The sequence below is a fragment of the Salvia splendens genome, chromosome 19, assembly GCF_004379255.2.
Source record: "Salvia splendens isolate huo1 chromosome 19, SspV2, whole genome shotgun sequence".
NCBI lineage: Eukaryota > Viridiplantae > Streptophyta > Magnoliopsida > Lamiales > Lamiaceae > Salvia > Salvia splendens.
The window spans coordinates 22,862,175-22,874,805 of NC_056050.1; the positions used below are offsets into that span (position 1 = coordinate 22,862,175).

A 12,631-nucleotide genomic window follows, 5' to 3' on the forward strand; every position below is an offset into this window, starting at 1 on the left:
TTGACACAATTAAATCAGCGTAGTTTTCTACATGACTTTTTATCCTACATGACTTTTTATCCTATTTGTTATGAGCTTAAAAAGTGATTTAAAATATCATAAAAAACGTATCACGATTGCCCACGTAAAATAAGATTTTAATAAAAATATCTCATTTGGATCAGTTTGGTAAATACCAAACAAAATACAAAGTTTGTGATATTCTAAATCAATTTTAAAGTTCGTAGAAAATACCAAACTTTTACCAAAGTTTATGGTTTTAAGGACCAATATCCTTACTTTATTCTTTTAGAACTAGCGATATTGGCAAATTACAACAATAGTATATTACACTAATAAGAAAGAATCTGTCCATGAAAGCCATTTCGTATATGAACATAAATCACCAAACGAAGATTGAATATAAACAATATAAGTGGTCAACAAAAAATCGCAACAATCTGTGGTGAAAGTGAATGGAAATATTATACAAAAATTTAGTGAGAAGGATCGATCAATTTAGACATTTCATATACAATTGAATTCCCAAATATAACGAGAGCGAGAGAGAGCAATGAAATAGCTCATAGCACAATGGAAAAATGGGACTTGAACCAAAAACAAATACCTCAAAGCAGCAGGAGCTAACTGAGGAAGGGATTGGGAGGGCAAAGAATCCAGTGGCATATACTGCTTGCTCTGAGTCGAGGCGGGCGAACAAACGATGAGCATATCCAATCACACTTTTTGGTAGAAAGAATTGGAAAATTACTTAAAAGCAGAGTCTGGACCTGTCTGTGCTGGCACTGTTGCTGCAATTTGTCTCTCGATGCAACAGATGAAAATGGAGGAATACCTCTTTCTTACCACAGTGAACAGCACCCTCCTCAGTCAGAGTTGTAGAAGTCGCTAGGGCATGGGGTTGTCACCTCAGATTCGAGCACTTGGACAACCCTGTGAATGGTGGGACGATCCTCAGGGAGAGAAGAAACGCACTGAATAGCTATTGACAGAATGGCATCAAGGCTTTCAGTCTGCACTCCTTCACAGTGCGGATCCACTATTTCTCGCTGTCTCTGTTCCGAAACTAGGAAGTTTAACTGTGTCATATCGAAATAAATGCATGTGAGAAACATGTTCTCTATTTCATAAACGAAGATCTACCATAGTGGCACCTTCATGTTAAGAAATTAAGAAAATCAATAAAGACCGGTCTGCTGATTAATGCTAAAAGCTCTCAACGCCTATAGGAGAAGGAAAACCAATACCCATCCAACAATGTTGAGGCCCTTCTCAATGAAGGATGCATCAGTTGGCCGCTTCCCGCTCACAATTTCAAGCACCAGAACCCCAAAACTATAAACATCAGTCTTTTCTGTAGCTCTTCCACTTTGCATATATTCTGCTCGTATGATTGGAGAAGTAAGCATTAGATTATTTGTAAGAATCATTAAGAAGTAGATAGCTAAAGAATCCATACAAACATGAAGGAACGACACAGTTTAACTATATTCCTGATAACAACACTTTTATGTGTTCGCCTCTCCTTATTCGACAAGAATACAATAATGCCATGATATTCTAAGGCCTCGGTAAGTTAGCATACTCCCTCCGTCCCCAAACAATAGTCTTCTTTTTTCCATTTTGGTCCATCCCACGAACTTAGTCCACTTCCATTTTTGGGAAGTTTTTCTCTCTTATAAGGTGGGACCCAATTTCCACTAACAATGGTTCATTCACTTTTTCTTTCTATCTCTCTCCTACTTAACCAATTTCGCATTAAAACACATGCCGTCCCTAGAGTCCCTATTTTTATAAGACGGAGGGAGTATTTGCTTGTCGTCAGTGAGGAGAAATCAAGGAACAAATAATATATTTTGCACTTGATATTTATTATTTCGGAATTATTTCACATGACTTCCCGCCAACAACCCTCCAACCTGATGACTAACATAATTTTGACTCCTTTAAATCGGGGTGGAGATATTTCCGTAAAGAATAATTCACAATTAAGAAAACTGTATGCCTTCACATAGAAAAAGGTAAAAGACAAGCCAAGAATGAAAACTAGCAATATATAAACCCTTACCGGGAGCTAGGTAACCAAATGTGCCGGCAACAATTGTTGTGATGTGGGATTCCTCATCCTCCAGTAATTTAGCTAGTCCAAAGTCGGATACTCGAGCATCAAAATTTCCATCAAGTAAAATATTGCTTGACTTGATATCACGATGAATAATTCTTGGGGAACAGTCATGATGCAGATAAGCTAGGCCCTTAGCAGCTCCCATGATAACATTTAAACGAACCTCCCAATCCAGTTGGTCAGCTCTCTCTGCAATAAAGACAAAATTAGCATAATCATATGGAAAAACACGAGTTTATATTAGCAGGGTTTAAATAAATGTGTACAGGAAACCTACATATGTTTGTTTTAAACAGTCTAAGTTGGATACCTTTTCAAAAAGGAAAGAAATTATCTTTGCACTGATTAATGCTTGCTCGTTTTCCAAGTTAATTCATACTAGTATTTCTCTCCCAGGATGCCATATGCATCATCATTTCCAGAAAAAAGAAAATTTTATTTCCCTTAGGTACTTACTAAAAAGCAACTAATTTGTCACACCTAGGAGAAAAGTATAATACCTTCTTAGATTCCAAACATTCGCGCCACTTTTAACTGGGAAATAACATATGGACAAATGACGTACAAGGATATACACTACTCCCCCCGTCCCATAATAGATGTCACACTTTCCTTTTTAGTTTGTCCCACAAAAGATGTCACATTTACATTTTTGGAAAAAGTTCTCTCTCACATTAATATAAAAATTATATTTTCTCTCTCCATCTAACACACAAAACAAAACCTCCTAAAATCCCGTGCCATCCCACAAGTGTGACATCTTTTGTGGGACGGAGGGAGTACTACTTTTCTCCAAACAACTATAAACTATCATGTTGACGCATACAACTGTAAAGATTTGGACAAACAGTGCCGAACTCTTAACGTAGTTGACAAAGACTTCAAAGAAATTCTATATTATTAGAAATCCACAATGTTCTTTTCAAAGATTATGTAGTGATTAGTATGACACTCAATATTTAGCAGTCACACTAAGGAATGGAAAAGTAATTGATGTGATCTATGAAACACATGCATGTTCTACTCATAGCACTGTAGAAGAAATCGAATACTAAGAAAGTGCAAGATAAACTTTCAAATCGTAAAAACAGATGAAGGAGTCCAAACCATGAAGAGCTTCATCCAGGCTGCCTCCTGATAGGAAATCATATATCAACAATTTAGAAGTTGGGGAATTGCAATATCCTCGAAGATTCACCAAGTATTTGTGTTTGATACTGCCAAGAATTTCAAGCTCCCTTTCAAAAAAGCGATCAAAGCCCTCATTAACCTTTACAATCCTTTTCAAAGCAAATATGTTGCCATCATCCATTGCAAGCTTGTAAACTGTCCCAAAGCCGCCTGCCCCAATCACATGCTCTTCATTTAGGTTCTCCAATTTTTTAATAATATCCTTCGAAGAGTATGGCAAGTCTCCGTGGAATATTACAATTGAGGCCCCTGAAGCAATATCAAAAATAAAATCTTGCTTCAAATAAGAAAATAATAAGGAGAAAGAGATCTGGTTGGCTTAAAAAAAAGATGCATCAAAAATATCATTTTTCATGGATAAGTATCAGATCGCACCTCCACTGACATCCACCGCGAGGCCTTTGCCTTCATTTTTACCAAGCCTCTTATACAGGTAACAACCCCAGAAGCACATTAGTGCGACCAGAAGCAATGCACCCACTGTGGCTAGTGCACTTATAAGAAGCCTGCCTGAATTCTTCTTGGCCTGTAATAGAGCTAAAAACACCACAAAGAAAAGGGCCATATGCTATCAAATTGGACATATAGGAAAGATACAATTGAAAAGGTAGTAACACAACATCCAAGGGTGAAAAATAGGATTTAATACAGCCTAGTGTATTGTCCTATGAGCTTTTGCCATCAGTCTGGTCAGCAAAAAATTCAGGTACAACTAACATTAGATTATAGTGCTGTAATTGATCCATGGATTTTGATATTCCAAAATGATGAACACAATTACACAAACATAATCTGGTCTAGATGTGGTTTATGTCATCAGAGGACTATTACCTTCACGGTGTTAAATAATTCATACATGGTATATTTCAGGTAAAACTAAATTTTGACTAGAACACTCTGCCATTGATATAAGGTTTTAACAAACATCAGGGTTCTTAGATGACCAAAATCCTAGGTAACCTCATTTCTATACAGACAGACAGTAAGTATACTAATATCCAGCAGCCTCCATAAAGCTATGCCACAAAATAATTCATTCTGGTATGACTATTTCTGCTATCTGCAATTAGGTTTTGGTCTCTAGCACTTACAAGATTGGCGAACATTGCCTTAGGAATGGGATTAACCAGCCTTTTTGACAGAGCACAAGTTCAGTTATAGTGATTACAAGCCTCGTCTTTTCTCACTGAACATTGGGAGAAATGAGAAGATAAGATTCACTTATAATTTAAATGTACTAAAAAGTCTAGTCAGGAGATTACATGGTAGTGCCTATCTTTTCTCTCCATAGGATCACACAAATATATGTAACAAAAGTTGTCTAATCACCTAAGATCATTCAGTTCGGGTTGACTATATTTACGATAAAGATCCCCAGATCTTGAAATACCATTGTATCTATGGTGTCTTGTCCAATGAAGGAGAAATTCTATCACTTCTAAGGATGGATAAATACTCCTTTGTCAGTAAGTTAAGATTAGCTTTTCACCATGAGCCTTGTAGTTGTATTCATCACCTTTATGTGGCGAGTGACATGTTTAATCCCCAATTCCCCCCTCCCCAACTCCAAGAAGAACTAAGGTTAGCAAGTAAAGGAAAAAAGGGTAAAAGAAAATGGTTATTTAAAAATAAAATTACTGGCTATGTTTTGGCATGCATGTTGGCAATTCTACACATCAACTTAATAGGAGAAGCTAACAATAATGTCAAGTAACAGCATGCTCCTGGAAAAATTATGCAAAGGTATGACTATGAGGATGAAGATGGATGTTTGACTAGATAAAAAATCTAAGCTTACGAGATGTCTACCATGCAGAACATTTTACCTGAGCCAGAAGGCTGAGAAGACCCTGAGGAACCACTACCACTGTTCTTGCATGCCTGGATTTGCTTGCCACACAGCTCACGGTTACCAAGAAAGCTGCCAAGAGGAACATCAGATCACATCATACACACAAAGTAGCAACAAATAACAAAAATCAAGACATATGGTGTTGGTGAGCGTAGGTAGGTGCATGCGCATGCGCTACAATTAAACTCAAAACAGAAAACCCTGTAATTGGCCTAGCCACTTTGCTCTTAATTGCAATAATAATTACTACTGTTTTCAAAACTTAATGTCCTAGCCATTAGAAATCCATGTACAAGTCGGCTCGGTAGGTTAAATTACTGTTTTCACAACTTAATTACCAGTGTGGAACATTAGATGATTCTTTCTGGACGAGGGGAAATTAAGATGAACAGATATCAGGAAAATAATGAGAGGTTGGACTCTCTCCTTCCATTGGAATTGCAGTAGAGTTCAATAAGAGACTTCAAAAGCAACATTTCCACATTCTCTCCCATCTCCTTACATATAGGTTATCTTGAGTCCTTGACAGTAAATAACTCAAATAGAAACAAAACTGGTGGCATAAAAAACAGAATATGCAGAAAAGGAAATAATCTAAATAAATCACGATGGGAATTGCAATAAAAATTTATAAACATGAAGATAATGTAGCCCACGTGAATTTATCACTTACGAATCATTTCGAAAGTTTGCAAGAACACCTTCATATGGTACCATCCCCACGAGAAAATTTGTTGATACGTTGCTTCAAACATCATAAAAGATATTGTTAGAACAAAGATGATAATACAAGAATACTTTAATTTTGGAAGGTATCACGTCACTCACAAACTTGAGAGCTTGCCTAACTTCCCAAGTGAGGCGGGAATACTTCCACTGAGAGAGTTGCTTGAAAGATCTCTGAAAAATAGAATTCAAAAAAACCAAATAAACAAGAAAACAATATAATGGATGAAATTTTAGCTCATAAGAGAAATTTAAAACCCTTTTACACGATACATTTATTGGTTGTGCTCTTAAAATTTGCCAGACATAGTTAATAATACAAAGGCAGCTTGGCATAAGAAGAGATAGTCATAAATATAAAGTAATAATACTTCTCATCATACTCTTGATAATATATCACCAGGGGACCATGGTCCAAATGCTTCAAAGACATAGAACCTAGTGCACAAATTTACGGCAAGGAAATGAAGCTCACTCAACAGAGGTAGTGTTTATAATATTACATTAATGCTCGGATTTCATTATCAGCATGAGAAGACTAATGATAACACTCTCAGAATACTTGGAGAGGAAATGACCAGCCACTCACTGAGAAGCCTTATTTTCATAGAAAAGCAAAACAAAATTTGAAACAAATTCAAATTAAGAATCAATTAAAATGAAACTCCAACAATAGAGTTAAAATTGAAATATGTAGCCGTACACAAAGTTGAAAATCAATAAATGCTCAGTGTAGTCCTTACAGATTTTGGAGCTGAGAAAGGGTCTCTAGTTCACCAGGAATGAATCCACTTAGGTAGTTACCCTGCAAAAATCTGTATAACATGGAAAGCAAGACACCATACTTGAACAATACAACAAAAAATACTGACAAATATATGAAAATTTAAACTAACTAATTAAAGCAGGATAAGGCCAATAAAGCCTGGCAGTAATTATCTCATTTTTGTGCTTCTCCATTCACTATGTTAGGGTGCATTAAGAAACCAACAAATCTGAATACATCAATAAGAAACTCAGAAATTGACCAAGACAACAGAACTTTTAAGTTCAAGAAACTTGAAGAAGAGACTGTGATAGGAAGACCAAGGACCCAAGCTTTGTTAACTTTTTTGCATAGTTTTGAATAGGGCTGGCAATTTTTGACACGACACGATAACACGACACGAACCGGCACGAAAATAATGGGTTTGGGTCAGAGCTTATTGGGTTCGTGTCCTTATCGGGTCGACCCGTTAAGGACACGAAAATTTCGTGTCGTGTTCGTGTCGTGTTCGTGTCGTGTTCGTGTCATCCGTTAACAATACGTGTTCGTGTCGTGTTCGTGTTATCCGTTAACAAATAATATTTTAATATTATTAATTCTTATTATTTTTATTTTTAATAGGTTTAACCGTTATCAGGTGTTGTTATCGAGTCGTTATCGTGTCATCTCGTGTACGTGTTGTTATCGTGTCGTGTTGACCCGAATTGGTTCGTGTCGTTAATGGGTTCGTGTCGTGTTCGTGTCGTGTTCGTGTCTGAGGATTTCGTGTCGTGTTCGTGTTCGTGTTCGTGTTTGAGGTTTTCTTAACGGGTCGTGTTCGTGTTTGCTGTTATCGTGTTCGTGTCGTTATCGTGTCGACACGATAACGACCCGACACGCACGATTTGCCACCCCTAGTTTTGAATAATTTTGTTAACTTTCATTGCTTTCACGTAACAAATGTTTTAAGGGAACATTCAACCATGATATGAGCAAACTTTAAATGCTAAGGTATCATCTTAAGGCATATAGAGATATTTATTGGAGCACATACTGAATGCATGCTCAACTGTAACTCTGGAGCTGTCCTTTGGACCTTGAGTATTGGGGGGAATAAATAAAGGATGGAGTGTTATTTACTTTCTAGTGAAAGGAGTATATGCATTACTTCTACACTTCTCCACTCTATCATGCTCCAACACAGATTTAAGAAATTTCTCATGGCCACCATATTGAAAGAAATGTACAGATGAGAGACAAAAAAATGATATTGACAAGTTTATGTTGATACAATTTAAAATCGTAGTTAAGTTGGCAGCAATTCAGGAATATAACATCTCTCAAGCCCACCCAATGTACTTACACTGACTGCAACTGTGTACAGTTTCCCAACTCTGGAGGAATTGCCCCATATAAATTGTTGTCATGAAGAGTTCTATAGAAAAAGTAGTTTAAGCAGCATCAGAAAGGGGTTCATGAAAATGTGATGTATAAGAATCAAATATACATACAAAAACTGCAGGCTTTCTAGCTTCCCTAAATCTGGTGATATGGGTCCACTCAATCTGTGATTAGGGAGGCTCCTGCACCAGCAAAAACAGCAATCACTTTTTGGTTTTTACAATAAAATTAGGCGGAACTGCCACTTCTGTCATATCAAATATCCATACATACTCACATATGACAGAAACACATGAATATATAAGAAACATGGCAACTTTTAGGGTGAAAAACAATTGAAAAGCAGGGCTGGTACTGCAATACACAATCCACATAAAGAGCTGTGAAGAGATTACAAGAATGTATTTGTTGGAAAAAATACTTCTTAACTAGACTATGTGCACATAGCATGAATTCAAGAAAAATCCAGCCCACTTGACATTAAGAAAAATCCCTCTCAACTGGAACATGTTAAGACATTCTGAACACCAAGGAATCAAGGAACTCACAATGCTGTAACCCTTTTTGATTTGAAGTCACATTTTACTCCTTTCCATCTACATGGATCTTCGTCCTCTGGTCTCCACTGCTGCAGAACACCATCTGAACTTACTATTGCAGTCCTAAAATTGACAAGAGCCTGACCTGCGAATCAGAAGAAATGCATTAGCTTTCCTACCACAAAGAAATGCTACCAGATCAAGGCATCCACCAGAACTTGGTATATAAGAGTTGTATGGTATAAGGATCTCAGTTATTGGGACTGTTCATGGCATCTTGATATAAAAAAAAGTAACCTAAAAAGTTATGGCGAGGCAATCTAGTATTAAATAGAAACTTAATCCACTTTATATATCAGCCAGTTCAGATATTCATTGTTCTCTTTTGTCAATGTAGCTCGGTAGCTCTCATGTTCGTCAAAGTCCTTACCAAAAATCAGAACAGTGTGGTTGTTAAAAAAGTCATCAGTTCATTCTGTTAAATATGCAAGCCAAATAGAAAAAGGATGCTAAAAAAACTGAACAGCATACCATCCGGACTAAGAGCTCCAGTTATTTCTGCTAGGCTGTACAGCAATATAATTAGAATGCACTGCTGAAAACTCGGAGAGAAAATTTCCATTGCAGTTCACTTCAAGCATAATAAGGTTAGTATGAATCATGAGCAGAGACAGAGGCGATCATGCCACAGAGCAGTCACTCTTTGAAATCAAAGTTATGTCCTGTCAAAATAAAGAGAAGTCAGATAAACAATGAGTCAAATATGAACCGAATTAACTTCAAATTAATCTCTTTCACTCTAAGTGTTCAAAGAAGTTTCAGTAGCAGTGTATAATATTGCACCCATGTAAGAAATTTTGCCCAAGTACAACTACGCAACACTTAGAACCATGACCAGGGAAAAACGTTAATAGAGCCTCAAGTTGTGTCATAAATCATAAAGTAAGAACAATTTTTTTCCTCTACATTATCAAACAAGTTCGTAACATCAGTTTGCTTAAAGATTAAAAATTCCTACTAATCTGATCTGCATGCGTTAGCAAAGTTCTAAGCCCCCTACAAGAGTAGCTAATTAATAAAACATACTGTGGACGGAGATATTAAAATTTCCAAATCTGTTACTACATTGCAATAGAAACAATCGATACCCCTTCTCTCTAATTCTTCATCCTGTGTTATGTGGATTATTGGTTTTGGATAACAACAAAATTGTGTATAACACTTATATCCTAATTACATTTATATTCCTCCTCCAAGCGGTCATATATTTTGCTTCTACATGGAACTAAACCATAATAAAAACAAGCACAAAATAGTAAATAATGATTGTGCAAAACAGCAACAGATAGAAGAACAGAGAGAAACAAAACATGCCATAATGTCATTCTGTTAAGGACATAAAGTGCTCAATCTAGCAAACCAGAACATATTCCCCACTTGTTCTCCGATCAAAACCCCATAATTCATCATCATTTCCTCAATTCAAACAAAAACCGGACCACCAAAAAACCTCATTCATCAAAGTACAGCATTCAGAAGGCGATTGCACAAGTAATCCTCCGATTCCAAGCACTGACCACAGCTAAATTCAGTTATCGCGAAACAAAGAATTATGTGGCCTAAATAATTTCACAATTTTGAGCTGTTTCCAGTGTAAAAAACAATTGACAGTGAAGAAACAAAAATACAGGGAGGTGGCAGCAGCACTAGCAGATTCGATCTGTGCAAATTGAGCTGAAGCAGGAGAGAGAAAGGATGAGAGACATGAAAATTGAGAGTTGAGCTGTAAAGTTGTGTAATAGCAACAAAAAATTAAAGGCGGCCTCGTCCTCTTTCTCGGTCTATCATTATGTATGTGTGTGTACTTGAATGCGAGTGCGTAGTAGTAGAAGTGGAGATTTGAGTGAGTGAGGATGGATTTAGAGAGGGAAACAGTGAAAGAGATGATAGGTAAACTAGATGGGTCGAATTTAAAGGGAAGCTAGAAGGTGTGGGGCGGCACGAGCGAACGCGACAACCCGCAAGTGCGACCGACGCCCCCGTGTTCTGTTGTGGTGTGGTGGATTGCGCGACTCAATTTACTATTCTGGTCACTTATTTTACGCTAATGAAGAGTAATTAAATTAAGTAAATAAGTACTGCTACTATTTACTGGTAGTCTAGAACTAGAATTCCATTTTGTTCAAGTCATTCGTTCAAAGAAATTTAAGCTCGTATTCTTCCCATTTTATAGTTCATCATTTGGGTTAATGCATGATCTATTACAAGTTAATGATATAAATGTTGAAATGGACTTTGTTACTTTTGGTGCTTCATTACTCGACTATTTGAGATTGATTGCATTGTGCTCTATTGCTTGAATAATTTAATTTAATCTATGGTCTATTGCTAGTAAAGTTTATAAGATTGTCATTGTGGTTCCACTACCACTCCCTCTGTCCACGAGTCTCGTTTTTCCATTTTAGTCCGTTCGCGAATAGAAGTTTCGGTTCACTTTCAGTTTATTAGATATGGCCAGATTTGGGTCCATATCCAATCAAATTCTGTTATTCAGTTTGTGTGTTACATTTCTGGCAGGCCCAAGGTATGGGGCTCAGCCTGCAACTGTTCATCAAAATTGCTCCTGAAATAAATCACGGCAAATTGGTGGTTTTCAATTCTTGGGAGCCCAGAATTGAGGAACTTGGACACCAAAACTGGAATTTATTTTATTGATGACAGATATTTTTGTCTACACACCTAAAACACCACTTCTGGACTACACCAAAACTTGCCCAATTCATATTAACTGAACACCATATTTATTTATGCTGTGGTGGGCCACCCTCTCCCCAATTCTCTCCAGATTCAAATCAGGAGAACCCCAATTATATGAAACTGAACGCCTCTGAAAGCTGGTCCTCTAAGACTCTGAGTTCACATGCAAATTAAAAACACGTAGAGTTGCGCAACTTGATAAGTTAGACAATAGATGGTTCAAGTCGGCGAACAACTACTGGTCGCTGGGTATGCAAACGAAAAGACTCAGGGCTTTCAAGACCTTAACCCACAATACTATGATTCAGTAAATGGAACTAAGGGCCGAATCCCTCAGGGACAGAGGCGAGTTGAGTTGTGGTTGAGACATTGGGAAGTTGGTTGCGGCCACGCTTTCCAGTGTGTTAATTTTAAACTAAGAAACAGAAACTGATCAACTTACTAAACTGAACTGATCAATCTAGACTAGACAGACTCAAAACTAGGAAACATCCTGGGTTGATCAACTAAACTATGATGGAAAGATAAAAGTAACTTGGGACCACTGACACAAATAAACGCACTACCTAAAAGCTGTAAATAATGAAAAGGTGACATGAACTCCTATTCTGACGAACTACGACCTTCTTCTTCGCTAAGCAACTAAACAAAAACACCTACATCAGATCTAAACAAAACAACAAATATAAAAACGTAAATCAGACAAATCAAGCACAGATCCATGTAAATTTGACGTAAAGAAAACAGATCTAAAGTATCTACTCTATTCTCATGCAAGTTGATGAACTAAAAAACTTAGATCTAACTACGAAAAATCATAAACAAGGTGGAACTAAAACTAACGACAACAATTAAATCAGAGAACATCAGATCCAAAACAACTTGCATTAAAAACTTCATTTATAAATGATCTTCAAAAGACGCAACTAAAATAGAATTCCAAACAAGGATTTAAAGGTCGATCCACAACGGAAAGTAACTAGAATAGCAACTGAGCGAAAAACATTAAAAACAACTAAGCTACGAAAAAGATGAACTAAAAACAGAGTAGAAATTGTTTGACCCCTCGGGGTGTAAGGAAAACACAAACTACGAAGACTTCTTGGCAGATCCAGGTCCTTCCTTCCTTGACGAGAAAGAAGAGATGAAAGTAGGGGTGGAACGACGACTCCGACTGCTGCTAACTTGCTTACTCCATGCTACGAAAAAGTGTGAAGTGTGGAATGTGGTGATGGAAAAGGATGATGATGTTGAACTCCTCTTGTGTGCACTCTTTCTACTATTTATAGGATGAC

General features: G+C 37.0%; 1 protein-coding gene across 1 annotated transcript; it reads right to left on the minus strand.

Annotated features, from left to right (window-relative positions):
* Positions 1-441: 441 nt before the first annotated feature.
* LOC121779579 (LRR receptor-like serine/threonine-protein kinase FEI 1) lies at positions 442-10,626 on the minus strand. The gene is made up of 14 exons (XM_042176919.1): positions 9,954-10,626; positions 9,111-9,301; positions 8,589-8,724; positions 8,151-8,222; positions 8,003-8,074; positions 6,638-6,709; positions 5,997-6,068; positions 5,842-5,913; positions 5,143-5,237; positions 3,692-3,853; positions 3,233-3,565; positions 2,069-2,314; positions 1,248-1,381; positions 442-1,079 (listed from the first exon to the last, which is right to left on the minus strand). The coding sequence occupies exons 2-14, from the start codon at positions 9,199-9,201 to the stop codon at positions 867-869; spliced, it is 1,770 nt and encodes a 589-aa protein (XP_042032853.1). The 5' UTR covers positions 9,202-9,301; positions 9,954-10,626; the 3' UTR covers positions 442-866.
* Positions 10,627-12,631: the final 2,005 nt, after the last annotated feature.